Source organism: Gavia stellata, chromosome 1, assembly GCF_030936135.1.
Source record: "Gavia stellata isolate bGavSte3 chromosome 1, bGavSte3.hap2, whole genome shotgun sequence".
Lineage (NCBI taxonomy): Eukaryota > Metazoa > Chordata > Aves > Gaviiformes > Gaviidae > Gavia > Gavia stellata.
In genome coordinates this window covers 59,129,918-59,157,136 of record NC_082594.1, presented here as the reverse complement: position 1 = coordinate 59,157,136, position 27,219 = coordinate 59,129,918, and the positions used below count along the sequence as shown (strand labels likewise).

Below are 27,219 nucleotides of genomic sequence, written 5' to 3'. Positions count from 1 at the left end.
TCATTTTGGACATGTTAAATACCAAGGACAACTTTGTAGGTAAAAATGTAAGTACCTACTTCTAATGTTTTAAGAGATGAAGCATATTTTTGTGGCTTTTATCCTAGGACCTAGATGGTTGAATCTTGCCTGCATTATGTTCTCTTGAAGATATGGGCCTGTGTCTTCATGAAATACTTTGCTATAGTGATGGCATGTCTGAAAACAGAATGTCCATGTTTTTAGTAACACAATCGATTGGAAGGTCTCCCTAGTTTGATCTGTACTCTCTCAACTGTTCAATTTCTGTCTAGGTGCCTCTAATAAATTCTCATTTTGTTAATAAGAATTTTATAGGATCCCCTGAAGATTTTAAATCAACCCAAGTAATTATTCCCTAAAGAAATCTACCTTCGCAAGTGTGAACCAATGTCAGTCAGACTGAAACTTGTAAACATTGATTAGAACTGTGTGATGTCTAGCATGCACATTTACTTGTACCTATGTGATTATGCTTGCTGGAACTCATTTGGTTGTCAAAGGGTTGCTTAACACCTTGATTTCAAGTCCTTCAGTTCCCAAGTGAAAAGTGCTGTAGGCATTTGCTGTAATCAGAGGAGGACTGGTGGTTAGATCCTTAAAGCAATTGTCTAACTGTAGTGTTAAACTGTTCCCAACAATTTTTTGGAGGAGAAGTAGAGCTGCTTCTTTATTGCATGTCCAAGAGAGCACATCTCAAAAAGATATGGACAACTTGGAGCTAACACAACTTAATTAATCTTTTTGTCTTCGGAAATCTCATAGTGCAGTCAGTACAGATTTAATATAGTATACAGCAAGGAGGAGCTTGTTGCTCCCCACATAAACAGGTGGTTTAGCTTAGGGCTGTAGTATTTGCAATATATACTAACTCAAATAGCTCTTCGTAAGTCTGGATGCTTTCTGGTGCGGACCCTTTTTCACAAACCAAGAGAAGACAGACATTAGTGATGTCTCTTCTTCACAACCTTCCTTTCCTTCCCTCTACTCTTCCTTATGGAAAAAGACCTTTTCATTCCCCAGGCTCAGCTAAAGGCAGTTTGCAATGTCTAGCTTGCTGTTCATCTGATGTACAGTCCAGGCTTGTTCATATGTTGATTTTTTTGTTCTGTTTTTTACCATTGGATTAAGACTTTTACCTACCATAGGCTGTCCTTTAGCTCTTTAATTGGTAGAGAAAGTTTTGTCAGACCTTTACAAGAATTCTTCCAGCTTCCCGTTTCACTTTGAGATGTAATAATATAATGGATAATACTACATCATGTCACATTTCTGTCTGGATGTTCACTGCTTGTGCAGGGTGGCTGTTCATTACAATTGCAGGAATCTCCTTAGTGAACCTGGAAACTTCCACTTTGCAACAAGTTAATGTCTTAGGAAAAAGTCTGGTCGTTGGCAGGCTGCTTTACGTTGCATACTATTCAGATTTCTCACAATACTGTTATTTAAGCATCTGGTCAAGCTCCTCCTCCCTGTGGTTTCTTCCCACCCCTCATGTCCCCATATTTGTCTCCCTTTCAAGCTCTATTTGGAATGCTTTTTATGTCGTTGTTACCACTGTGTTGATCCAAGTCCATTTCAGTTGCCTTTTCTAAAATAGTGTAGAAACATGATGCTAAATTTATTTAGGATATAGTTGGAATTTGTTCTTAATTGGTTTTGAATTAGAACACCTCCAGGGTCACTTCCAACCTGACTTGGTATATGATTCTGCCATGTGTTTGTCTTTCCAAATGAAATCTTTTTGTCTTCCTGTTTCTACACACCCTACCTAGTGCTTTAAAAGTGAGGTCATTTTCTAGGCATTTGAGGGAACTATCTAGTGCATGATAATTTGTTGTAAACTGACTTATTTTTCTCATACTCTCTTAAGGCATGAGCTACTTTTTTTTTTTTTTTTTGCTAGAACCATTTCTTATGAAGTCTCTGAAATTGCATGGAAAACCCTCTAAGCAGTGCTTTCTTTCAATGATCTCTTAACTCTTGATACCACATTTGGAACCTGAACTTTGTTGGGTCTCTCATCCTACATTCCAGATGGGAATGAAGTGGGCTTCTGCACTAGAAAGAGTTAACTTGAATGTATTTTTTGGGGGTGTTGTCCATGGTAATTCCCATGACTGTTTTCCCTCACATGCTTGCAAGGATGTCTTTATCCAACCTTAGTGAATGGAGCAGAGCATTTCCCTCACTGACCTGCTTCTTATTTTCAAAGAATGTAGGATAGGTAAAGAGACAGAAGAAGGTACAGAGACATTGCTGTGCAAGGTTCATGGTTATGTATGCAGTATCTTTGCCCTTCAGAGTAGAATTTATGCTAAATTCTTCACCCTTACCTTCTTTATTCTCCCCCCCCATAAAAAGCTATTCTTTATTAAGAGAACTGCCTTAACACAATTTGTATTTCTTACAATACGTGGAATGTGCTAACTGCTGCCTTTGAGAATATGGGACTGGCAGGAACTACTTGGATCACTGTCTAATATGGATTTATTTTTATTTTTTTTAAATCAATATGTCTGCATGTTATTATGATGTATTTAGGTTAGAAATGTAATGAGGAGCAGACTGAGATGTATTAACTAGCCAGATGTTAGGGAAAAATGCTAATAAATCTTAAATATTTCTTCTGAATGTCTCGTTATAGCATGCAAGCATTTCCTTGGGATAAGTTAATTTGCATGGGGCAAATCTGTGGCTGACATCATTAATGTGTTTATTCCCTCCCTTCATGTTTAACCTAAGTCCTTTTAATTTAGCTTATTTTAACTCCATTGCAACAATTTTGAGTTTGTAAGTTCACTCTTTCATCCAGTTTTACAATTTAGTAAGTAAATACATCTCAGTGCTTTTAGTTTAGCAGAAATATAAAACTAACCAGCAATCGCTGGCAGGGTGCTTGATACTGTTATGGTGTGGATGGGACAGTTATTTTTTGCAAATTCCTTGCCTTTGAAAGTAGTTTAAAAAATTTAACACTTCTTCTCAGTGTCAGTTAAAGATCTTTACATACTTGTACAACAGATACCAGTATAGTATGTGGAGTAGAATCCTGTAGTGCTAAATTCAATCAGTACAGGTGTGATTCACTGTAAACCCAAGAAATTTACATATTTTGAATTTCATTCTGTAATTTTGTTTTAGATGTGGTTGTTGATCTGAAATAGATACTCAGCTGTGTTCTTTTTTTATCCTTTTCTTATGACTATTGGCAATTTGCAATCAAGGACTAGATAAAAGTCAGTTTCTGGCAGGTGGGAATTAACTGAGCGCTTTGCCTGCGAGGAAGAAAGGAAAAAGTAAAGACAGCCTTCATCTCCCTTGTGGTTTGCCTGAACTGATAATAGCATGCTGTAACATACAGATTTGGTTGAAGTAGGTTTATGTAACACATTGGTTTTTTTCAATAGCAGCAGTGATTTAAGAATTTTCCCCTCATATTTTGAGTTTTTTATTTTGAAGGGTTTTGTTTTAAACACTAAAAAGCACATATAGGTCAAGCAAAGAAATGTTTGCCAGTACGAACTCTGTGCTAAGCATTCTGGGAGAGTGCTTTCTTGCAGCAGATGAGGATTCTTTGTGGCTGGCAGCAGAAACTGCAGCAGTATCTTTGCAGTTTCCTTTCATCTTTGATTATGTTCTAAGGATCTCTGAAATATAGGAGCTCTTTCCCTGACCCTCTGGAATACCTTTTCATCTCTGTTGCAGAGTACAGCACATGCTGAAAGCCTCCTATCTTCTACAGTTGAGGTATCCTTTGCTTTTCATCACCCTCTGATTTTTGTCTTCAGCGGCTGGATTTTTGGCGGTGTTTGGCTAAAGCAAATAGGATTACATTTCAGTAGCTGATGGTTTCTAGTCGAGGAGCATACTAAATGTCGGACGTAATGAAGATTGTACAAAGACGTATTTCTGCGAAGCACGGGAAAATTATTCGAGTTGAGCAAAGGAAGACGACATTCTGCAAATGCAATCACGGCTGCTAGAAATGCAAAATTCAACAGATTTGGAATGGGTTGCACTACAAGTGTGGTTCTGTTTAAAGGCATTCGTACAGTTTTTGAGAGAAACTGTGGTTATATTTGCAAACAGCAAGGGGAAAACAATGCCCTTGAATATACAGCGTTCAGCTTGCCAAATGAAGATTCAGGAATATTGATTCATTCATCCCTGGTAAATACAAACTTGTTTCATTAACAATTTTACCTGCTAATTGAAAGCTAAACTAACAACAGGATACTGTGTTTATTTAACATCTACTATGTACAGACATGAATATACCTTGTCCTGATATTGTAGGATGTTAGTGCATGTATGTGACATGTAATACATGTGTGCATGCAGCTGTAATGTTTAAGCTTACGATTCATATTCATTATATCACTTAAATTTGTATTGATAGCTCTGAAGAATTTGCACTCCATAAACAGGATTGTTGTAGAAGATTGTCTGCTGTTAGATCTTTCTAAATATACTCTTGGAATGTATTTGGCACTTCAATTGAAGAACAACAGATGATTACGTTATTTGGAAAAGCTAAGGAATGCATTGTTGGGAAAACAGTAACCCAGGATTTAAGGTTTATTTTTTTCAGATGGATTTGAGTACATTTTTTTCTTTTTTTTCTCTGAAACTATTCTATTTCTGTTTAACTTACTGAAAGGGATACAGAAGCATTCTAGAAGAAAAAAAATGGTTAAAGGGAGTAATAACTGTTTTCTGAACCTGCTTTGCTCTCAATGGCTTTTTTAGGTGTTGCCTGATGCAAAGAAAACAGGCTTTAAAGTGAGACTATCTTCTTTGTACCCCCCAGGTTAATGACGCATTTGTGCGTCAGATGTATTGCATTTAGGCTTGAGGGGGTGGATTTGCAATAGCTAATGTGCACTGCTTGCTTCAGAATTGGGCTAGTTAAGGATTTAAATATTTATTTAAAATAATTTGGGGTTACTTGTTAATTGCATGGTCACTGGCTAGATAGTTGGAATAAGAGGGGTGTGGTACACTGAAATAACAGGACAGATTTTGACAAGCTTGTAGTGCCTGCTAGCGTACACACGCTATGCAACTGCAGTTATGGAAAGCCTTTAGAAATTTCACAAAGCTTTGTTGTCTTTATACTGTTCAGGTCCTTTCTTGCTGAACTCACATATAAGAAAAAAGGGGTGTGTGTGTATACATACACACACATATATGTATATATTTATATGCATGGATACACACAGAAAAGCTTCCAGGAAAGAATACAGAATAATCTGGACTGTCTTCAGATGCTTAAAATAAGTTTCAGTATGTACATTACCCTTCATGACAGTATTACATTTTATAAATTCTTAATATGGTTTGATATTAAAAATAAAATGGCTTCCTCTAGGTATTAGAGACCGTTTTACACTGTTAGCCATTTTTAAGTTAGCTTCATACAGATTGTTATTAGACATTTGTTAAACTCTAGACAGTGAATACTTTCAATAACTCTTGTACTCCATTGAATTTAAGACCTAGCACCTTTACTGGCCTTGAATTCTAGGTATAGTTAGATGAGTGAATGAAGAAATACTTTTTTTTAAATGTAATATGAATTATTGTAACTTGTAGGTTGCAGTGAAAATGGTTTGTATTTTTTTTTCTCCTTCTTTGTTTCATGTGGTACTGTTCCAGCAATAATTTCTTTTTACTTTAGCCCTACAGAATTGGTTTGCAAACTGGCAAGATTAAGCACAAAATACGCTTAGTCTGCCGTTTACAGCTGAAGTTTCCCATATGTCACTTAGGGTGGTGGTTTTATTTTTTTTCCAACTCCAAATTTTCTAGATGCTTTTAAGTAATGATACTGGGTTTTTTTTGTTTTTCCTGTATGGCTTTGTCAGCTTGGTTTAACTGGAAGGATTGGATCAAGATAAGTTTCTTCCTGGGATAAATACCTGAAGGTTAATATGGAAGAGTGTGCAGAATTGAGGGGTCAGAATGACTTCCTGCTCATTGTGCTGGACTAGTGTAGTCCATAAGAACAAAAGTCAGAATTTTACAAGTAAAAAAATGGAACTTCATTACAAGGTCACACCCTTGATAGTCAGAGCTGGTACTGCTGTCGCTTTCTGAGACATCTGAGGCTGGGGAGCAGTTGCCTACTGACTTACCCCTAAAGAGTGGAAAGCAGGATTCTCTGAAGAGGGGGAAAGATACTGCAGTCCTGGCAACAGTGACAAGAGATTTTATGAAATTCGTCTAAGTATATACATAGAGCTCTTAAATTACATAATTTTTGTACTCTTTGCTATAAAAGCTAATTTGGCCAGCTCTTCCCCCTCTGAAGGGGTGGCTTTCAGGAAGAGAAATTACCTTGCTTCTCTCTGAGAAGCCATGCAGGGAGGTGAAGACTACAGGAATCCTCTTCTCTGAAGAGAAGCTGTACGGCCAAGACCAAAAGAGAGCGGCAGTATGTCACTTCCCTGTGTTTTCTTTTATTTTGGTAGTTTTTGCAAGAGATGCCAAGTGTAGGCATATGGCTTCGCCTATTTGTCTGTGCTGTAACTCGTATTTGAGCTGCAATTTCTTACCTCTGCCTTTTTGGCTGTACCTGCTATCTGGTCTATTTAGCTATTTTGGATCAAATATCTCCTGATACACTGCTGTTGTCAAAACACCAATGAATTTCAGGGAGCCCTTTAATTTAAGAACACATTGATTTTCTTGCAAAACCAGTGTTGAAAATCTGTGAAAATTTCCTATGAACAGAAAGCTCTCGGGAAGTAGTTATCCTTGAAGGAAAAAAATCTCCTGTTCTGTGAAGAAATAAGGAGGCAGAAGTAGTTGATTTAGCATACATTTTTCTTATTTACACTGTAATCAAGAGGTCAGGAAGTTTTATCTAAAGTTTAATTAAATCTAATTAAAGTTTTATCTTCAGCAGGTCTGCTCTTTTGATTGCTTGAAGGAAAGATAAAGTGAAGCCTGGGTGAGAATGTCTTCTCAGGAGTACAGTTTATTTCTATCCATCTGATGTAATTCAAACGTGCAATGAAAATGCTGTGTCTTTGGGACCATTTTTAGTCTGTCAGATACACTTTATCTTGGTAGAACACAAGATCTCTTAGGGTCTTTAGGTCCACATGGATAAAAATCAGTATGTTAGTAAAAGAGTATAAATTTAGTTTGAGACTCTATTAACAGTTGCATCAAAATTTAATGTAAATTTATTTTCCCCAAATGTCCACCTAGGGCACATTTATTTTCTGCAAATATTGAGAAAACATTCTAGTTTGCTTAATTCTGTAGTAAGTTTGAAGGATACAGTTCCAAAATATTAGCTTGTATGCTTGATCTACATTACTTAGTTTGTTTTGATTTTCCTATGTTTTTTTTTTTTAATCCATTCTCAGCATGATATTACACATTATTTCTGCTGTGTTTCAGTATCTTAAGAGTTAGGAGGGTTTTTTTTCATGGCCTTTATTTTTATATTCAGATTCCATTTTTTTGGTAATCATTGTATAACCAATGACTATCTAAGAGTGAAGTGTTACTGTACGGTTTAGGGCCTAAACAGCTCTTTCAGATGGTAGACAAAGGTGGAAAATGAGCAAGGGAGAATGATGTGGTGACAATAGAGCTAACAACACTTTAAAAGTTGGGTTTTGCTAGTAAGCCCCTTGAAGTATTCAGTGAAGGAAGAGGCCAGGTGAGTGTGCTGGCAAGGCCACTGGAGGAGCTAGAAAATTCTAAAGTGAGACACAGTGGGCTGAAGGACATTAACGTTTTTTTTTTTTTAATTTGTATTTGTCTGAAAATTGCAGAAAGCAACTTGCTTTTTTTCCATGCTTGAAATGTTTTCTGCTCAGTTTGTTTCTAATGGCCTATTCAACACTGCCATTTCTCTCATTAAACTGTAGAACCTCGTAGTTTGGTAAACCTACTTAAGGTAGTTTAGTAGCTGTCACGTGTGCAAGATGTGGCCTAATAGTTGTAAGTAGTCTTTTAATTTATTAAGTCTGATATGGAAAATATCCTTAATTTGAATAACTGTTACTCAATTTCTGCTTACACAATTTCCAAGAAGAGATGCAGGGCATTTTGAAATAGTGTATGTCCAGCTTTTAATAGGATAGGTTTAGGAATTTGCTGGAAGCAGAACCACTAACCTTATATTTTAGTAAATGCAGTTTCTTAGTGCCTGTCACCTGTTGACTTGACAACAACGTCATCATTAGGTGTTACTGAGTTTTTGTGTGACCGCTCTTTCTGTGCTGCTCATGAGTCATTTGGTTTATTAATAAACTGTGACATCTTTAAGATATACCGAAGTCTGTGCATGTGGGAAGATTAGTTAATGACAGCAGTGAGCTATGTCATTCTGGAAATAACTCCACAGTAGACATTCAAGTTGCAAATACTTTGATTTCAGAATAAAATTATGTGTATGATTTTTCAAAAAAGACTTTTCTTGATTTAACATGTGATGTGTTTAAAATAAACCTTAAAACACTCATTTATTAAAAGGCCTTATATTAAGGCCTGTTCTTGCTGTCTGAATTAACAAATTGATATTAATTTGTTTATTTAAAGTAGAAAAGTTTAGTAGAAATAAAGTAGAAATATATAAAGGAGAGAGTTCTAAGGAAGTAATTCTGCTGAGTAAGTAGAAGTTGGGATTTTTCTTTAATGTGCTTAAACAGCTTATGCAGCAATTCTCTAATAGTGTGCAGATAATTTGTATGGCTTAGTCTGTTATTTCACTCTCATAACTTGCTTCAACTTGTAACTGTATTACAAGTGACTTATTCATCAGCAACTGGAGCTTTAGGCCTCATTAGGTCTCTTAATAAGGAAGAAACAGACATGTGTACAGCATCTAACTGTTTCATAGTTTTTCATGGGTCACTTGAATGAGAGCGCTTCTTTCATCTCCTTTCATCTTACCACGTTGGGTGAATAAAAACCTGATGGTTTCTGTAGACATTTTTTGTTCTGACCTTTCATTAGACTTCTTTAGGAAGAATGCTCAAATGTCCATCTCTGGTATCCCTCTGCCCTCTCAGCAGGGGAAATTGCAGCACAGATTCACCAAACATGAAGTTCCTGCAGCAAATATACTTCTTTGAAAGATGCATGTGAGAGGAATATCAGACATAGGTAGGCAGGCACTCAGTGCACTAGCATACAAAAGATAAGATTAAACATTGTGTCTTCAGGAAAACTTCTTCAAGACTGAAGATAAAAATCTGACGATAGTTGGTCATGTCTACATGCATAAGCCATTGTTCATCTGTGACAATATAGCTTGGACTAGCACAGAAAGATATCCGACCCAAAAAATATGGCATTAGATTGCATCCAGGTAGTGGAAAACATGTTCCCTTTGAATGTAGCAGCAGGGGATCTTGGGGGAGCTGGATATCCTGCTTTGAAAACAACCAACACGTCTGGAGTTAAACCCCCCACAACAACACAACTCCAAACAACCAAAAAAACCCAAACAAAACCAACCCCCCCAAAAAAACAATCAAAAAAAACCTTTAAAGCCTTATATGATCTTGAGGAATAGGAAGAAGACTTCTGTGGTGGAGAAGCTGCATGGATGGTGCTTTCAGGACTAGAGTCTACACTTAGTGAACACACAGAAAGGAGTTGACTTCTCTGCTCTTTCTTCCTGATTAATACTTCCTTCCACCTGCTCTAAGAACAGCCTGAAATACTCATTTGAATCATCTACAGATGCAGGTATCCTATTCTGTCATGAAATTAAATGCAATTAAAGTAAAGCTGGGAGCCAACTGCGAACTCTTGCAATGTTCTGGTTTCTTAGAACTCTACAGTGTGGAGTCCAAGACAGGTTTGTATTTCAATTTAGAGGCAAACCAAGATGGACTCCTAGTTCAGCCCAAGGATAGAGGTGAATTAACAATACCCTCAAGCAGCAAATTGCTCCTGGAAAAAGTCTTGTAAGATTGGTGTTACACAGGGGGAAGACCCCTACCTCAGGCATGCTTGGCACAAAACCACTTCAGTTTGAGACATCTTCAGGCTTGGGTTTTGACTTGCTTTTTGTCCTTGGTTTGGTGTCTGTGCTGTCATATTAGTTTCTGATAATTGTAAGGTACTGCCCAGGTAGGAAAAAAAGCTGTCTTTAATCCAATACTGTTCTCACAGTCTGCTTGTACATGTCCTGTCTGTAAGGAGGTATGTCAGAACAATAGTTCCTTCAGCAGAAGTGCAGTTTTAATCTTGAAGTCTCCTATGCTGACTAAATTCTACTGATATTTTTTTTCTCTTTCTTTCTTTCCCCTGGGACCATAAGGAAGTCAGGTTTTCCCTGAAAACAGAGAGATACCTACTAAGATGGTATGAAATGAATCAGTCACCAGTGAGTCAAGCAAGTGCAGCTTAAGTTGGTACTTCATAGATAACAGTATGCAAAAGTATGATATGGACAAGACTTAAATTAATCTGTATTTTGCTTAGCTCCACTGTGATCTTAAACTTATTTTAGTTTGTATTTGTCACGGAGTAAGAGTGTCCCAACTAAGATACTGTATCTTATCTGACAGATAGTAATGTCTAGCAGAGGGTATTAATGAGATATGCCATGTTGATTTTAACAACTTTAGCCAAATTCTTATTCCATGAAATAAGGAGCTTTTAAAAAATGCATTGTAGAAAACCATTATGGACCCAATAGAGGCACTGACTGGGAGAATCCTTTAACTTTATGCTGCCACTAAAACAGGCAGATCAGTTTTTTATTCCAGTTCCTTGAGTAGTCATACAGACCTGTACATTGGCGTTAACCTTTTTTCATCAATGCAACCTACTTACGATAGAGACCTCTTCTATGTGGTATCTCAGCATCTTTGTCCTGTCTGGGCTACAATGTTTGGAGAGTAATTTTAACTGTAATGCAAAATTTGAGATTTGTGTGATGCATTTTGATATAAAGAGATGCCTTCCCAAAGAGGGATTGTGATTCTACCTGTTCCAGAATGGTCTTAGTTCACAGTTCTTGCTTTATCAAGAAATTCCAGTGAAATGGGATTATTTTAGTTATAATGTTGACAACATGAAAAGTTACATAATGTGTGGCACACTCAGATCTGTGTCTTATGCTTTATCCTCTCCCCTCCCTCCCCTTTTCTTGTCCCCCTCTCTTCCCCCCCCCCCCCCCCCCCTTTTTGTGATTTTATTGCTACAGAATGTACTCCCTATCGGTGGGACTGCAAGTTCCATGTTTGCAATTATTTGCCATAGGAGGAATGAGTCTTCCTAACTGACTTTCTTGTGAAAGTTTTTCTGTTTCATCTGAATGTAGCATGTATGGCAGGGAATTGCCAGGTGAATGGCATGCTGTATTCCATCTGCTATCAGCTGGCTGAGCCTTTCTCTTGCACTTGTGAATCTATTCTTCCAGGGCAAGCGCAGATCTGTTGGTCACTTATGAAACTCAGCAGTATTAAGATACGTATAGCTGCAACACTGAATCTTCCACTGATACGTGAAATGTTATGCCTTTAATACAGCTGCAAGGCAGGCTGCCAAGTGTGGGAGGGCAGTGCTAGCATATCTCTTACTAGTACAGATGAGAGCAAGAAATATTGGCTTTTAATGGTGCTTGTCATTCTGCTAAAGTGGGTCCATATTTTCATATGAGCTACTGCATTAAAAACCCAACCCGAACCAAAAACAAACCAACCAAAAAAAAACCCCTCTAAAACACCCAACAAAACAAAGCATCAAAACCCCTCCGGTCATCCATCCTTTTCATTTTTGAAAGTTTTTCGTTAAGAGACACTCTGAGTTGCCAGGGAATTTAAAGAGCCACAAAGGAGTAGAAAACAGGTATAGGGCTTTAGTAAATGATGTTGTCAAATCCTTCTGTTTTCACATATACAGGACATGCAAACCTACAGCAAGATTATTCCTTCCTCTCCACAGTTGCTACAGGTTAAGCAACAGTTCTTTCCCGAGAACAGCCAAGAGACAAGTTTGTTGTAATTATAGCTAGTAGATTTAGTGAATGCTGATGCTGGCCACCCAACAGGGTTTGGTGATCTTGATGCAGATTGTAAGTGGGACTTGGAGCAAAAGAAGTGCCATTAAACCAAACTACTCAGGTTTTAGCTTGTTCCTACAGTGAGGCTGTGTAGTCCACCCTTTCTTCCATTGAAGTTCAGAGGAAATTCTCATACGCTGCCTGTTCCCTTGCTATCACGTACTCTTCATTATGTGGTATTGTGCGGTAGGGAAGCAAGCTCTTGGAGTGAAAAGGAATTTGAAGGAATAAGAGGGTGTATGTGGGGAACTTGTCTTTTGGGCAGCAAATTTGCTGGATGAATCGTTGAGGTACGCTGGGAATACTGAGAACTTTTTTACATAGGTGATTCCTTAAGGGTATATGATACGAGAAGAGACCCAACTATTTGGCTATTGGAAGTAATATGAAAAGTACTGTTGTTAAAAGTACCATGGGAAGTCCTTCAGGCCGCTGTCTTTGTAAAAAAGATGAAATGAAGTGTTTCCATAATAATCTGAGTTATTTTGCAGATAGGTCTCTATTTAGCTAGTAATTTCCTGCAATTTTGGGAGCCATGTTGAAAATGCAGTCAAATAACTTTCGTACAGTGACATTCTTTTTGTACGTGTATTGTTTTCCTGGATTGTCTCTTGATCCTTATTCAGGTAACTGCCTGATACGACAAGCTGAGTAGTGTATATATATGTATTAATTTTTTTTAATTGCGGTTAAATGGTTTAAAACTACAGGTCATGTAAAAAGATGATACATTTTCAGCATGTCTTAAAGTCCTGTTTTTCATCTTCCGATTTTTGAATCATAATGTGTTATTGGTAAAATTTTTTAATATACCTCTTCGTTAAAGTAACTTACCTCTTTTGACTGTGTGGTGCCTCGGTAAGCAGTATCTTATGTTTTTTTGGGGAGTGTGTGTTTGTTTGTTTTTCCCTAAGTATTTTTTGTTAATTAAATTATTGAGATAATCACTAAGTCCTCAGCAGAAAATAAATGTTGGAAATACACCTCAGTTTAGCAATTAAGATCTATTTCATGCAGGATATAGCTCTGGAGGTACTGCTTCACACTTTTGTTGTTGTTAAATAAAGAAACCTCCTCTAATGGTATATGTGTGTTAATGAAATGCAAGCTAGAAATTACGTTAACCATTCAGTAGGAAAAAGTAACTTTTGTATCTTTAAACAGATGTTATAAAAATGCTGGCTTGTTGGTTTTCTTTTTACCCCTCGTAATGTTTGGAGAAGAGTAGGGAGAATGATGGGGACAGAAAATCACATCTATACTGCATTAAAGTAATTCAGATGCATTCAGAGAAGTACCTGACCAGGATAGAACAATGTTGCAGTTTAAAAGTAGAATCCTTTGTTAAATTAACCAGAAGAAATACTGTTTAAAGTGTATAATTTTTTTAAGTCTTTATTAGTGTGAGTGTTTGCAAGTGCCTTGTGCATAATAAGGTTGTGCATTTCTGGTTGCAGTTAAGTATAATTGCAGCCCATCTCAATGAAACAAATTCCTGTTTGGCAGCTGCATCCTTAAGAAATGGTATAATTTAGTCTAAGCTGTTCTGTACTTCCGTTTTCTGAAAACAAAAGGGGCTGGTGCAAAAATAAAAGTAAAGTGTAACTAAATGTTCTTGAACTATTGTCTACCTTGATTTACACAGGAAGATCTGTTTTTGTAAATTTGACTAAACTGCTAATTTCCTTCTTAACTCTTAAAGAAGCTTTATAGACTATTTCTAGAGTTCAGTGTCTATATATTAAAGGGACTGTCTATATATCAAAGGGACTGCTTAAAAAGTAAGTGTATTGAATTTGTTTTTCCTAGAGAAAAAGACAGAAGCATAGTAAGTCATTATTGTCTTGATTAATAGTTAATTTTATTATTTCTTTCAGTCCACTCATTAGAAATGTGCTTGCATTGTAGATGGGATGGGCAAACTCGTGGTCAGACTCAATTTCATGATTGCAGTAAGCTGAAATAACAATATCTCATGCAGGTGTGAGAGCAGAGAGGATATTGACGTTTTATGTTAGGCCTGAAAGCTAAGAAACCTGTGCCTGAAGTTGTGCCTTCTTAAAAATACTGGCAATAAAAGAGGATATTTGGGCTTCTCCACAACTTGATCTGCTTTCTGCAGATTAAGGTGACTTTCTCTTCTATTAGAGAACAGATCAAAATTGATGTCAAGTTAAATTTAGGATGTCACTTATATTGAAGGGAGATAATTAATTGTCCAAAGAAGTGGAGCAGAGTTGAGAATTGAATGTAGGTGGTGGCTTAGTTTCCACAGCTGTCTGGTTGCTCTAGTGGACAGGGAGTCTAAAATAGGGATGTGCTTCTCTGGGGAGTTGAATTTTCTCTCAGATGTATTTTTGCTTGGTAAATACAGCCATTGAGGTTTGTGCACTTGGAGGTTCCAACTCATTAGTGTTAAAAAGGAACAAAGGGAAAACCAAAATACCCCTCTCAAAACTGGAGAAAACTGCTCATGACAGTTCACTTTTTTTCAGGAGGAATTTAGCATACAGTCATATGCTAAAACTACTGCATAGGGGAGCTAGATGAGTCAAACCTTCAAAATTAACAAAAATGTCAACTAAGTTGCACACAAAATTGCTTTGCACTACACTAAAGAATCGTACAGAAATGATCCCGATAAAAATTGCTGCCTCTTACTTTGTGAGCGTATGTATGCTGAACAGTGTCTGTAAGCAGCGGTATAGTAGAAGGATAGATCGGATGACAAAAGCAAAGTTGAAGCATGACTTGAGTTTATGTTGCAGTTAAGGACATGAATGGAAGATACTAACCACCGAGCGCTGTGTAGCCTTGAATTACGAGGCCAAGAGGCACTTCTGAAAACTGTTCACAAGACAAGGGAGACACCCACCCAGTGTTTTGTACTGTCAGCAAAAAGAAAATCCTCTGGAAGCCAAAGGCAGTGAGTGATGGCTGGCTGGTCTTCATGGTTGGAGAGCTAAAGTTCCCCCAAGTGCCTTCAATCAAAATGTGCGAAGATTTTCTTGCGTTGTCTTCTCAGTGTTTTTTTGGAGGGTGATCAGTGATGGACATCTACAGTGCTGGAGGGTTCTGAGGAGGTAGGAATGAGCTGAGAGCACTAATAATGTACAAGACAGAAGTGAGCTAACTGGCTCAAGTGAGGAAAGAGGCTGAGGGAGACTCGTAGTTTACTTGAAGAGTTAAATGCTTAAAAATTGACTATATAAAGAGGTTTTATTTAATTTTATTTTTGAGTTAGTATCTTTGTAAAGTATGTAAGATTTTTAGGGTGAAGACAATTTGATTTTAAGGTAAATTTTTAATACGGATTTAGCACCAAGATTAAAAAGAGCATCCACACCCTACCCCCAAAAAAGACCAACGTATCTGTTTGGGACATTGGTCCTGGAGAATGTACTTGATTAGTGGCTGGTTGTTGATCGTACCTGAGTAAGTTATATTAATGTTTAAAATAAGAAAGTAACACTTAGGGTTTTATACTTCTAAAGAGGCCCAGTTGTCAGTAAGTGGCTAATTTTTACAATAAAAATACTTTAAAATACTGAAGCCTTGATTTTATAAGTGCTGTAAAACAATTGGACTGTTTTAGATGGTCATTTTAGAAATGCACATTCTCTTTTGTGTTTGACTCATAACCTTAAGGCATTAAAATGGATCCACCTTTTTTTTTTTTTTTTTTTTTTTTTTTCCGGAGGAGTACAACATGCTTAGGGGCTGGCCTTTGTCTGTCATGCATTCCCACCATGACAGATTTAGCAAACTGCAGTTAAGAAGTTAGACTAGTTTGTACTTTCTGCTGCTTGTGCTGGGGAAAAAGCTATTGTTTTCACTGGATCACTGGCATGTTGATTGCTCTGATGCCAAAAAGCATACGGTTCTGCTGCTGTTTGTATTTTCAATCAAAGAATGCAGGCAAGAACAAACAGAAATCCTAAGAAAGAGCTTAGTATAGAATCTCCACAGCAGTGCAAGGATGCAGGTCCTTGTGAAGTAGAAGTGGAGAGTCCTGTGGTAGTGCTGGTAAGAATTGTTTAAACAAGCTATCTCTTCCCTTTAATAATTCCAGTACTGTCTGTCAGTGAAAAACTGCGTAATCTGATGCTAATGAGAAGTTCCAGCATTCTTACTTGTGAAGAAGGTGTGTTTAAGATTTAGGTTTGATTCTTTGTGTGTTGTTTGCCTTTTTAATTAATTTTTGCTGTTTTGGTTTACCAAATCTTTGGTTCTTTCTGAGTCTGACTTTGGCATTTGGTTTTCATCCTAGCAGCTTTTCAGTGTCTGATCTGTCTTGCATAGTTGTACTGCTCTTTGAACCTAGCATGAAAACTACTTAATGCTTTAAAATACATTCTAGCACCTCTATTTTTTAACTGCCCAGTATATCTTTCAATCAAAATATATTTGAACTCTGTAAAGACTGTGTGTGTAATGGTTAAATTTTACTTAAATGTTCTAAGAACTGTTTAAATAATTCAGGTGTAGTTCTGTTAAAGGAGCTATTTTTCAGTGACTTCAGCGCACGTTATTTAGCAATTTAAAGTCTTAAAGTAGCTTCCAGTGCTGGATAGCTGTATGTGGGGGAAGTAATCAAATAACAACTTTTTTTTAATATCGCTACACATTTAGTTCTGTTGGAATTTTAATAGTACAGCAAGAGAACATAATAAGCAAGCTGCAATGAATCCACCAACTCTCTCCAGCTAGGACAATAAACCTTTTCAAATAACAGAGGAGGATTGTTAAACTAATAACTTATATGTCAGTAGAAAGAAGTACTTTGATAGTTCTTACTGAAATTCCAATTTTTCTTAGCAATTAAGTATGAGAGATTACTGAATTAAAGGATGACGGTCTCCTCTTTATTTTTCTGGCTATGGTTGAAGTTAGTGGGAGTTGTGGTCCTCAAATTATGGTCCCCCCCTTATTTGAGCTTTATGCTACACTTTTAAGAATGGAACTAAAACATTTTGGCTATCTATATAATACACAGATGTAACTTTATGGGAATTGTTACTGTATACAACTGAAAGCTTTCATGTGTGTTAGTAAGATGAATTTTCTTTTCCATTACACTATTTTCTTTAGTTTCATTCTATTCAGAGCAGTTGTTAGTAAAACGTGTTTTTTTCGTATGGGTGTGTTCTGATTTCTGGTCCAGATTTTCATCAGTACAATATGAGCTAATCTTGTGTGTGCTTTCCTGCCTTTGGAATGTTTAACTTTATTTAGAACTGTTTTTATTCCCCCATGAATACTCAGAGAGGATATTAGTGTTTCTGCAGATACTTAGAGTACTGCAGTTGATCAGCAAGCATACATACTTACTTAAAAAAGTATAAAACATTACTGTGTTTACTTATAACCCTATAATTTTCCAGGTACTACTAAATTTAATGTTCATGGATTAATATACCTCCAGTGTTTGCCCTCCCTTTTTTCGTTTCCAGATGAAGTGGGTGCATTCAAAACAAAGGTCAATATTTCAAGGGAAGAACATTTAGGTTCCGCATAGGTCACATAAAATATGTCTTCGCTGTCATTTCAGTTGCTATTTTGGTCTTAATCTGTGACATATATAGACAAGCATATATATGGCATATAATTATAGATGGTATAATATCCCTTTTTGCGTCCGCTTTTGTCTAGTTTATTGAGGAAAACTAGATGAAATGGTGCAAGGGCACTTTGCACTAAGTGTGCTGCTAGGCACAAAGCAAAAAGTAGGGCGCTGTGTTTCATTTAACACTGACATTTGGGTCCATTTTCATTTCAATGGGTTTCAATGGATTTTTACTGCCACAGTGGAAGTAGGTATTTTCTCACTGGTATAGGGTGCAGTAAGGTAGTAAGTAAGACTGTTAACGTTGCTAGTAGTGTAACAGAACTTAAACAGCAGAACCTCTTGTTTTCTGGATTAGAAACCTTAGAATTGTATTAGATAGCAACCCTCAAAAGCATTTGGAACAGGAGGCTTCTGGTTTATTCTAGTAATACTTCTCATCAACTATTGTCTAAAACATTTTTTCAGGTATGGATGTATTCCTTTTGTGTGGGCAGTTATGATGTGATTTACCCAGCACTCAAGTTTTTTTGAGTATTCTTTTTAAAGATGAGACAGAATAATCTGTCAGGACTTCAAGGAAGCAACAAGTTTTTTGTGGTATTCGTTTAATTCTTTTAAATGTAGTTCACAGAGAGTCTGCTAGAGTATTGAGGGAACTGAGTATTTATAACTGTAAGGATCCCATGTGATATTGAAACAATGTTATTTGGTTGACAGCTGTGCCTGAATTAACTTTTCCTGGATAGGTGGGTAGGATCACAAAAGGAATCATCTGCTGTTTTCAGTGCCAGCATGTTTGTACATGTGCTCTCTTGTTTTCCTGTGATTTGAATTAGATTTGTGTTATAACTTTGCTTTTGAGGTTAACAAGCAAGAAGAGCCCATGGAAAAACCATTTAGATTTTCTGTGTGGTGCCTCAAAACCTTATTTGGGATGAACTGCTGCTGTGCTAGCTGGTGTAGAAGTTTCTACAACAAGAAGTGTTCTTGTGTTTAAATGGACCTTAGGCATCAATGAAATACTACTTATAAGTAAAAGCATGATGCTTTGTAATTCAGACTGTGTTCACTGCGTTTTGGAAACCCCCCTCTTCTGTTACAGCCCCCTGAAGACTTGGGTGAACAATAGAACAAGAGTTTTCAGGCTTTCAGGTTAAACTGGGGAAAAAAAAAAAAAGGAAAAGTTAATTATTGTTTTTTAAAGAAACACTATGCAAAAAAAAGCCTGTATAACTGTCTACTCTTTGCATGGCTCACTCTGTGTCTGTAGCACCTGTGAGAATTTCTGATCTGTTTATGTAAGCATGAGAACAGGTGACTTAATGCATTTCATTCTTTCAACTGCTTAGAAGTTTTGAATTTGTCAGTGAAAGCATATTGTTGCTAAACATATGCATAGTGATAGTTTCTTACATAAACCTATAGCAGCTTACTCCCTCCCACTGTCCCAAAGTTTACATCACAAAGTTAACCATACGTAAGAAAGGGGATAATGAGTAATGTAATATTTAACAATAAGCTCTAGGATACATAAAACTTTTTGAATGGATTTTTAGGTTGATTAGAAAATAACCCAACCTGGGCAATTTATTTTGAGTTTATTGTGGTTAGGGGACAATAAGATACAGGGAGCTGTTACCCATGTTTAGTATTAAATAGTCGTATTGTCCAAAGTGGCTTGCCTCAGGCCAATATTGAGAAATAAGTAACGCCATATATTGATCAATTTATATGCTGTGTTGCTTGCTACTGCTTGTTGCTCCATTTTGTTAATTTGCAGGTGTATGTGCTAAATATGTTTTTATAAGGTAAATAATGTTTTGTAGCATAAGGCTAACAATACTCAGTGTGCTTAACCTGACCATCCTTTGTTTTATGAGAAGACAAGAGGAAGATAATATTTGTCTCAATTTAAACATACAAGGAAAAAATGTACTGTATTTTTTTTCCTGTAATATATAATGTAGGCAACCATTGAACTCCTAACTTAGAATTCCTTTTATCTGATGGCTTTTGATACTGCTTGTCCACATCTATAAACCATATTCTGGCACATTAAAATGGTGACCATGTGGGTGTCATGACCGCTGTTTTGAAATGCTTGTTACTTCTGATAAGTTTTCATACCTATAATACACTGACAAATCCCAAAGTGGTACGGCAGATACTTTGCTGTTTTATCTTTCTACAAATATGGCATTGGCTAGCTCGAGTGCTGGACCCCATGAAGCCCTGTGCTCTTAGCGTTTTCTTAGATTACAGAAATAAAAATGTTGTTTGTTGCAAACTAATAGGAAAAGTTAAGCCTTGTTTGAAAGACTGACTTTTAGTGCCTGTAAACTTGATTTTGCAGTTTTGACTGGGCTGAGTTTTATTTGTGTCAGCTGGTCCATAAATCATATTCAACAATACGATATCTACCCAGCGTCTTTTCTTTTATATTACATTGAATAATAGACTGGAAAATCTTTTTTTCTGAAGAAGAGCTTGAGACAGAATCTGCTTCCTTGTGGTATTGTAGGTTTGGCTAAATGCCAACATCAGTGTGCTGTTTATTGTTTTCTTTTTTCATATCTGGTTCAAACTGATAAAACATCCTCTTCCTTTTGAATCTGACAAATGACTAAGAAAGAAATGAGTAACACTTTGGAGAAACCTGGGGAAGTAAATTCTTCATGAATTTTTACAGAAATGATATTTCTCCAAAATATGTACTCTACTGATTAAAATACGAAGATGGTGTGGTTTTCTGGTACCAGTAGCTACCTCTGTGTCCCATTGACTTAGAGGAGAGGTGTATATTCAGGACCTCAGCTTTAGTTTCTTTAAAAGCTTCTAATGAGGGAGGATTCTTTTTTAATCTTGTATTTATAGCATGTAAGCAAAAGGTGAGCAAAGCTCATTTTCTTTTAAGATTCTTTTTTATCAGTTTTATGATTGTGATGGACCTGTTTTGTGACTATAGGGTAGAGACATGCATTTGCAATGAATTGGATGCTTTTTGAAGCTGCATTATATGCATCTTTGGTTTTTGAATTAGCTGTGCTAGAGAAGTGATTTTTTTGTGAGTGTGTAAGTGCGCCCATGAAATAATTTTAGTTACGTTGGTTTTAAAAGTAATCCTTTTCCTCTATTTTTGCTGGTAAAATGAGAGGAGCCAGAGCTAGCTTTCTTCCAGTCTTTACCTATCACCTTCCCGAGAGAATTAACAGGAGGACGGACGTAGCTCTTCAGCGCCGGGGAGAAATGGATGAAAATGCTGATCATGTGCAGCACCACATAAAAATCCATTACCCATTTTATGGTTGGACTTGATGATCTTACAGGTCTTTTCCAACCTTAGTGATTCTGTGATTTGAGGTGACAGCTTTCCCTTGCTACCCGTTCGTGGAATTGGTGCTGTTATCTCTCTGCTTGCTAGTTCAGGTAGTAGATGTCCTGATATATGAACGTTCTGACTATATTGACCATGTATATATTTATTCTTCCCTTTAAAAAGCTTCCCAAATTAAGTCTTAAGTGTATTAAAGTATGTGGCCTGGATTAATTTTTTTTTTTAACGACATTTTAGAAATGGTGAGCTGTACTGAAGCTGAGTAGCAGAATTCAAAAATCCTTTTGTAACAGCTTTTAATAAGGACAGTTTCACATTCTGTTTAGTAATCTGAATCTGTCCTGCTTCTGAAAGGATCCCATCAGCTGCTGTCTATTAGCACAAGTGGTCATGCAGCCATCTGATAAGCATTTCAGAGAGACAGTATGGCTGAAAGCTTGCCAGTTGGGAGAAACCCTCTAAAGCCAGATCACTGCCTAATCTGGCTCAAAAGCTCTGGCTCAGTTGCTGGTACTAGGGTGAGAAGGCTCAGGAACGTGCCACGAGAGAGAGGGTCCTTCTAGTGTCAGCCCTCCTTTCAATTAATTTAAAGCAATTGTGAAGCCAAATCTTTAGCTAACAGAAGAGACTGATTGTATACACAACTCAAATGGTCTTTCTCCCCTGCTCATTTCTCAGGCCCAGTTTAATTTGGAGTATTTATTTTTGTTTCTCCTAAAGGTCACTCATCCTGCTCCACACTCAAATCAACCTGTCACTGCAGCACATTGCATATAATGTCTCATGACAAACTCTTCAGAAGGAATGGTCACATGGTAAAGGTCAGCTTGACCAAATGGAGTGGCTTGGCCATAGTACTGTAGTAGTCGCTAAAGCTTGTTTTAACGTAAGAGTATATTGCGCAAGAGCTCAAGCTCAGTGATTGACAGGTGGACATCCTGCTTGCCTGGATAGGTAGAGAGAGACCTGTTACTTACATTGAAAGTGGGAGAAAGGTGAGCAAAGGGTGTCTTGCTTTCTGAATGGTAAGTATTGTCATGTACTTCATTTATAGAACAGTAAAGTTTGAAGGGCTCTTCATACTCTGTGTTATCTCTGTCTCGTGTACGTGAGGAAGAAAATTTATACTAGACAGTTATTGCCTTGGTGAAGAGTTGGAGAGGGTAGGTGAAGTTACTGGTATTTCTTTGAAATCAGAACTGGTTATGACAGTCTGTCACAGTGGGGCTGCTCAACCTGAAATTTTCTGAAGGGGTAATTTGGTAGAGTCTGCATCTAGGAAATGTGTCAAATAGTGCGTAAAGAAGGTGCATCTGGCCTTCTGAGTACTAAGGAAGCTTGGAGCACACTATTTCATTAATTTGGGATTCACTGCAGCAGTCTGAATACTCCAAGGCAGACTTAACAGAAAGTTTTCTTCCAGCCAAAGTATTTTGTGTAATTAGTACATTAGAGAAGATGTAACTGTTTCTTATGCTGTTTTTACATACTTCTCTTATACTTTTCCGAGCCAAGTCAAAACGGTCCGACCACTTCAGCTTTGTGATAAGCCATGTTCATGAAGGAGAGAAGATGTAGTAGCAGCAGCTGTGGTTCAGGTGCTAAGCTTTCAAAATGTCTTGGGGTACAATATACAGCAAACCGAGCAACTGTTCTCCATCTCTGAGGAGAAAGATGGCAAGCTCAATATAATAATTTTCTACTGTGGCTCCTAGCTGTATTGGTCTGTGCTGAGCATGTTGTTATGTAGCTTATGAACTTTTAGTAAATCCTTCCAGTGTGATTGTAAATGGTAGCTTTTTTTTTATTGACAAAGCTACATTTTGTTCATAATTTTTTGGTAGATTTGTTTTTCAGATTTTGCTTTTTTGGCCTTTTCAGCTGTTATGCTCTGTTATGTTCTTGCACTTTTCTTAACAGTAAAACTGCCATGTGGTAGATATGAGGGAATCTCAAGTAACTTTTGAGTAGCCTGTGAACTAAGCCTGAAAACTTTGGTAACTTTCTCTGACTAAAGCTTTACTAATTCCTTGAAAAACAAATTTATTTGATTCACTTTTGGATGAAGAAAACACCTGTAAGGTTTCTCAGGAATATTATTAATATACTAAAGATTAAGAGCAGTTACTGCTAGACATAAAGATACTTCTTCTGTGTAGTACAGCTGGAATTTGAAAGGTTATTAACATAAGTTATGCAAAAATATATATAAATCTCATCTTGTCTGATTACCTATAATGATGGTATAATCTGGCCTTCCTGCTATTCTTATGTTTAATATACCTTACTTCGAAATTAGTACCACTGCTCTTAAAAAAGTATCAATTGGAAAGTCTCTTTGTAATTGCCACTTGTAAAAAAAAAATGGTAATTTTATGTCTGATACTGTGATGCACAATTTTAGTTGCAGAAAGTGCAAGCTAGATTATAACTCCAGCTTTGCATTAGTTTGCACATTCCGATGTAGTGCTGCCTCATTGAGAGCTCTCTAAACCTGCTTTGCCATCTGACCACTTAACAGAATGCTTGGCAGGGTGAGGGTTTTTCTCTGTCTGATTGTACACAGCCAGCTGTAATGCCTTGACAGCGGTGTAGGGTTTAAATGTTGAATTAATGCATAGTAACTGAAGAAAGCTACTCATGCAGTTAAGAGGAAGCAGATGCCGTAGGGGAATTTTGAAAAAACTATAGAGAAGGAGGAATGTCAGTATCAAGCAAAGGTAACCACCAATGTAAGAGACTAGTAATTCCTTTATAATTTTTTTGCAGTGAAAATACATACATGGTTATTCTGATAAGCACTGACTTAGTATGTTTTGTGAAATATTTCTGTTTCTTCCTTCTGAGGCAAATAGCATGCTTGTCTGTGTAATTATTAGTTGCAGTTATCCATATGGTATAGTGTGACATAAAGTCTGCATTTTGAATACTGTAAGCTTTCAATGTAGATAAAATCTCATTCTGCCAACTTTTTAAAGACTAACTTCTTAAAGTGAGTCAACAATTGTAATTTTTCCTCAATATACCTGAATATATTTTCCTTTTTTTTTTTTCCCCCCTAGGCAAAACCAAAGCTCATAGAACCAATAGACTATGAAAATGTCATCGTTCAGAGGAAAACACAGATTTTGAATGATGCTTTACGTGAGATGCTACTATTTCCTTATGATGACTTCCAGGTAATTTAATCCCCCCTCACTTTTTTTTTTTTTAATAAGACAGATTCTTAGCAGTAGTAGTCATGAGATGGTAACTTCCCATTTCTTCGGTTTTACTCTCTTTAGCTACAAAAAAAAAAAATCTTTGCCATGAGTCCCTTTACACTGCTCAATTTATTCTGTCAGGTTACAGAAGAAGAAATAGCACAACTTCTTCATCTGTTCAGATTCTAAGGTCTACTTCTGCAACTCAGCAATCTTACTGCCTTTTGAAGTAGGTGATCAGTCATTTTTAGATATTTCCCCCCCGTTCTGATGTAGGAAATCATGTGATGTTTGTTCAAAAACAGCACCTGCTTTTTGTCATGCTTTAATTCTTAAATTGGTGATTCCCCCCGCCCCTTCTTAACAGTGGGGCACGTGAACGTGTTCAAATGAAAGCTGTTACTCTCAGCTGCGTGTTACCAGCCAAAATTGGGTTTTGGCAAAATATCCCCTGCATAACAGAATTCTGACTTGATTAACCCAGACTTAACCAAGATTTGTGATCATCTTGATATATTTCTATAAAATAACCATGTTTATCTAAATAAATAGTTTATTTAAGCACACTTTTTTGAATCTTGTTGTAGATGCAGTTAGGATAACCACCAAACATCTTAGAGACTGGAGTTGTTGTAAATAGTGAGGAAAGTCTCTCTCACACATGCCCATACCTGTGGTCAAAATGTCTACCTGTGTTTGAAGAGTACACAGACTTCTGAATGGTTTGTAAATTAGCTACTTCTAGGGACTGTGTTCTTGTTGAATACCTTAGAATTGTTCTGTAAAAACCTACCTGAAAAGCGGAGCACTTCATTCAGCCAAGTGGTTGAAGCTAAGTTTATGTTTATCATGGGGAAAGTTGGTCATGAGTTGGTGTACTTCCACAGAAGGGCATATAAAGTCCCATAAATTACACATGTTGAGTTTTTCATGAATTCTCTCTGGCCTATTAAAGTATTTACCTGAGTGCACCTGGACTCTGTTTTTAATACAGTCTGTGTGCTGATTCTTACATGAATAACTCTACCTGTAGCCTTCCCACTCGAGCTAAAAATTTTGGTTTTAGCAAGCTACAGGTATTTAAAGAATAGTTTGGGCTTCATGTGTTCTCAGCCACATGTGAAAGTTTGAAGGACTGCAGGTAAGACTTCATACGAAAGGAAGTTGTACTGCCTATGAACATTACATAATGATACTAGTGTTCAAATGCTAGATCACTCATGATGATGCCCTACACCAGGCATTGGCTTCGGGACTGAAGAGCGTGAGTAGGCTATACCACCCAGGTCCTCTTCTACAGTGTGGCTCTTCAGTATTGCAGATAAAGAGGAGTCAAGGATACTTCTCCTAAGTGTACTCTTATCTAATTGACACTTACTGGGGGTCATTCTGGTGAATGGCTCTGAATTATCAATGGACCAGAAACAAACTATCAAGAATATTCTCAGGCATTTTGTTTGAACAGTGTGGGGGCTGTCTGAAGTGTTTAACTGCTGTTTCAAGAGGCCTCTTCTCCAATTCTTAACCTCAGGCCTGTATGAATGAAGCTAGTCCATAGTTATCAGTCTGGTCCTTTAAAGGGAATGACTGAATTTTGTTCACAAACTGTAATGCCTTTTGTCATCCTTTGTTCGGATTCTATGGTCAAATTTTCATCAAGGCAGTCATTAAAGTGTGTGTTACATCAGAGTTTTTCCTTCAGGTAGTCACAGTTTTGGAATATAGTCAGATTTCCTGTTTCTTTATCCCTCAGTAGTGTAGTATCTGAACACATTTTCTGGGTTTCCCCTATATAGTCTCTGGCAGAGTCTCATTTTATACTTGATTTATATGAACTGGTTTGTACTATCAAATTGTATTCTTATGGTATCAAACTTCTATTTCCTTCTAAGATTTGCTGGCACAAACTTACTCCAAATATTTTTATTGTACACATGACTCTCCAATATTACTTTGATCTATCTAGCTTGTTTTCAACAAAGTGTTTTTAAATCTGTCATTCAATGTATTAAGAAAATATTACCAGGTCAGAAGACAGAAATCCCTTATGTGCTTATTTATTCTTTTGCAAGTTAAACCTTTTAACCCTGTGCAGTTTTCCATAATCATATTTACAATTTTGAAACCATTAGTCTTGATATGGTTGCCAGTATAATTTGGATCATTTAAATAATGGCATATTTCCTGTATTTGCCATTCTGCTTCACTTCTTTTTTTTTTTTTTTTAATTCCTTTTTCCTAACTTGTTGCTGTCATACAATGTGTGGGCAGCTCTTGGGTAAGCCTCAGCTCAAATGTTTGATACTGCCCTCATCCCCCACAAGATGAATTTAAAATAGTGAGTTAGAGTATTTAGAACTACCTGTATGCACACTCAGAACAGTTTGTAGGTGGAAACTCCTACCATTGTCTAAAAACCTGTTCAAGCCATTTCCTCTTAGAGCATTCAGTTTTTATTTTTACAAAGTTTTTCCTCACCCTTAGGTTAAATTGATTACAATCTAAAAAACACTTGCCTAAAAAGGAAGCCAAGCCCTGTTAATTTATAAAGACATTAAGAGTAAGGCTATTTTAGCATGGCCCTAATACTAGCACTTAAAATGGCACTGAAAATACTTACTTTTCAGCACTGGATATCACTTCCACAGTTTTCAGTAGATTGTAGAAGCAGCTATGTAGTTTCAAAGAGGCAGATTGATACAGCTATTGAATTTGTGCTGAAGTTGGAATTCCTTTGGGAGAAATTGGAGCTAAAAGTTTGTGCTTAATTTGGATAACTTTTTTTTTCAGGTAATGCAGTTCGATAACTGAAATGTAATTTAATAGGTGTTAGAAACTAGATACTAAAGGAGAGCTGATATAAATTGTTAGTCCATATCAGAAAAGAAAGCTTGCACAGCAACTGGCTTCTTTGGACCATGTACAGCTTGCTTTTCTTTCTTTCCCCTGATGAAAGTTATTTGCCTAGTGGGGGAAAGGGAAAAACCCAGTAAGTCATCTTTTCTGTTCAGCTGTGACTGTTCTCCAAACATGCTGTCAGAAGTAGCTC

The 27,219-nt window shown here is 36.9% G+C and overlaps 1 protein-coding gene across 8 annotated transcripts in view; it reads left to right on the top strand.

Annotated features, from left to right (window-relative positions):
- Positions 1-4,029: 4,029 nt before the first annotated feature.
- Positions 4,030-27,219, top strand: part of DOCK9 (dedicator of cytokinesis 9) — a 111,824-nt gene continuing 88,634 nt past the window's right edge. For 6 of the 8 annotated variants that reach the window (XM_059835944.1, XM_059835945.1, XM_059835915.1 and 3 more), the window contains exons 1-2: positions 15,899-16,090; positions 24,030-24,146. In XM_059835944.1, coding sequence (XP_059691927.1) covers positions 15,977-16,090; positions 24,030-24,146 — 231 coding nt within the window. In that variant the 5' untranslated portion in view covers positions 15,899-15,976. Of the gene's footprint in view, positions 4,192-15,898; positions 16,091-24,029; positions 24,147-27,219 lie in introns of those variants that run through there. The other 2 variants (XM_059835941.1, XM_059835943.1) reach the window with 1 other exon arrangement.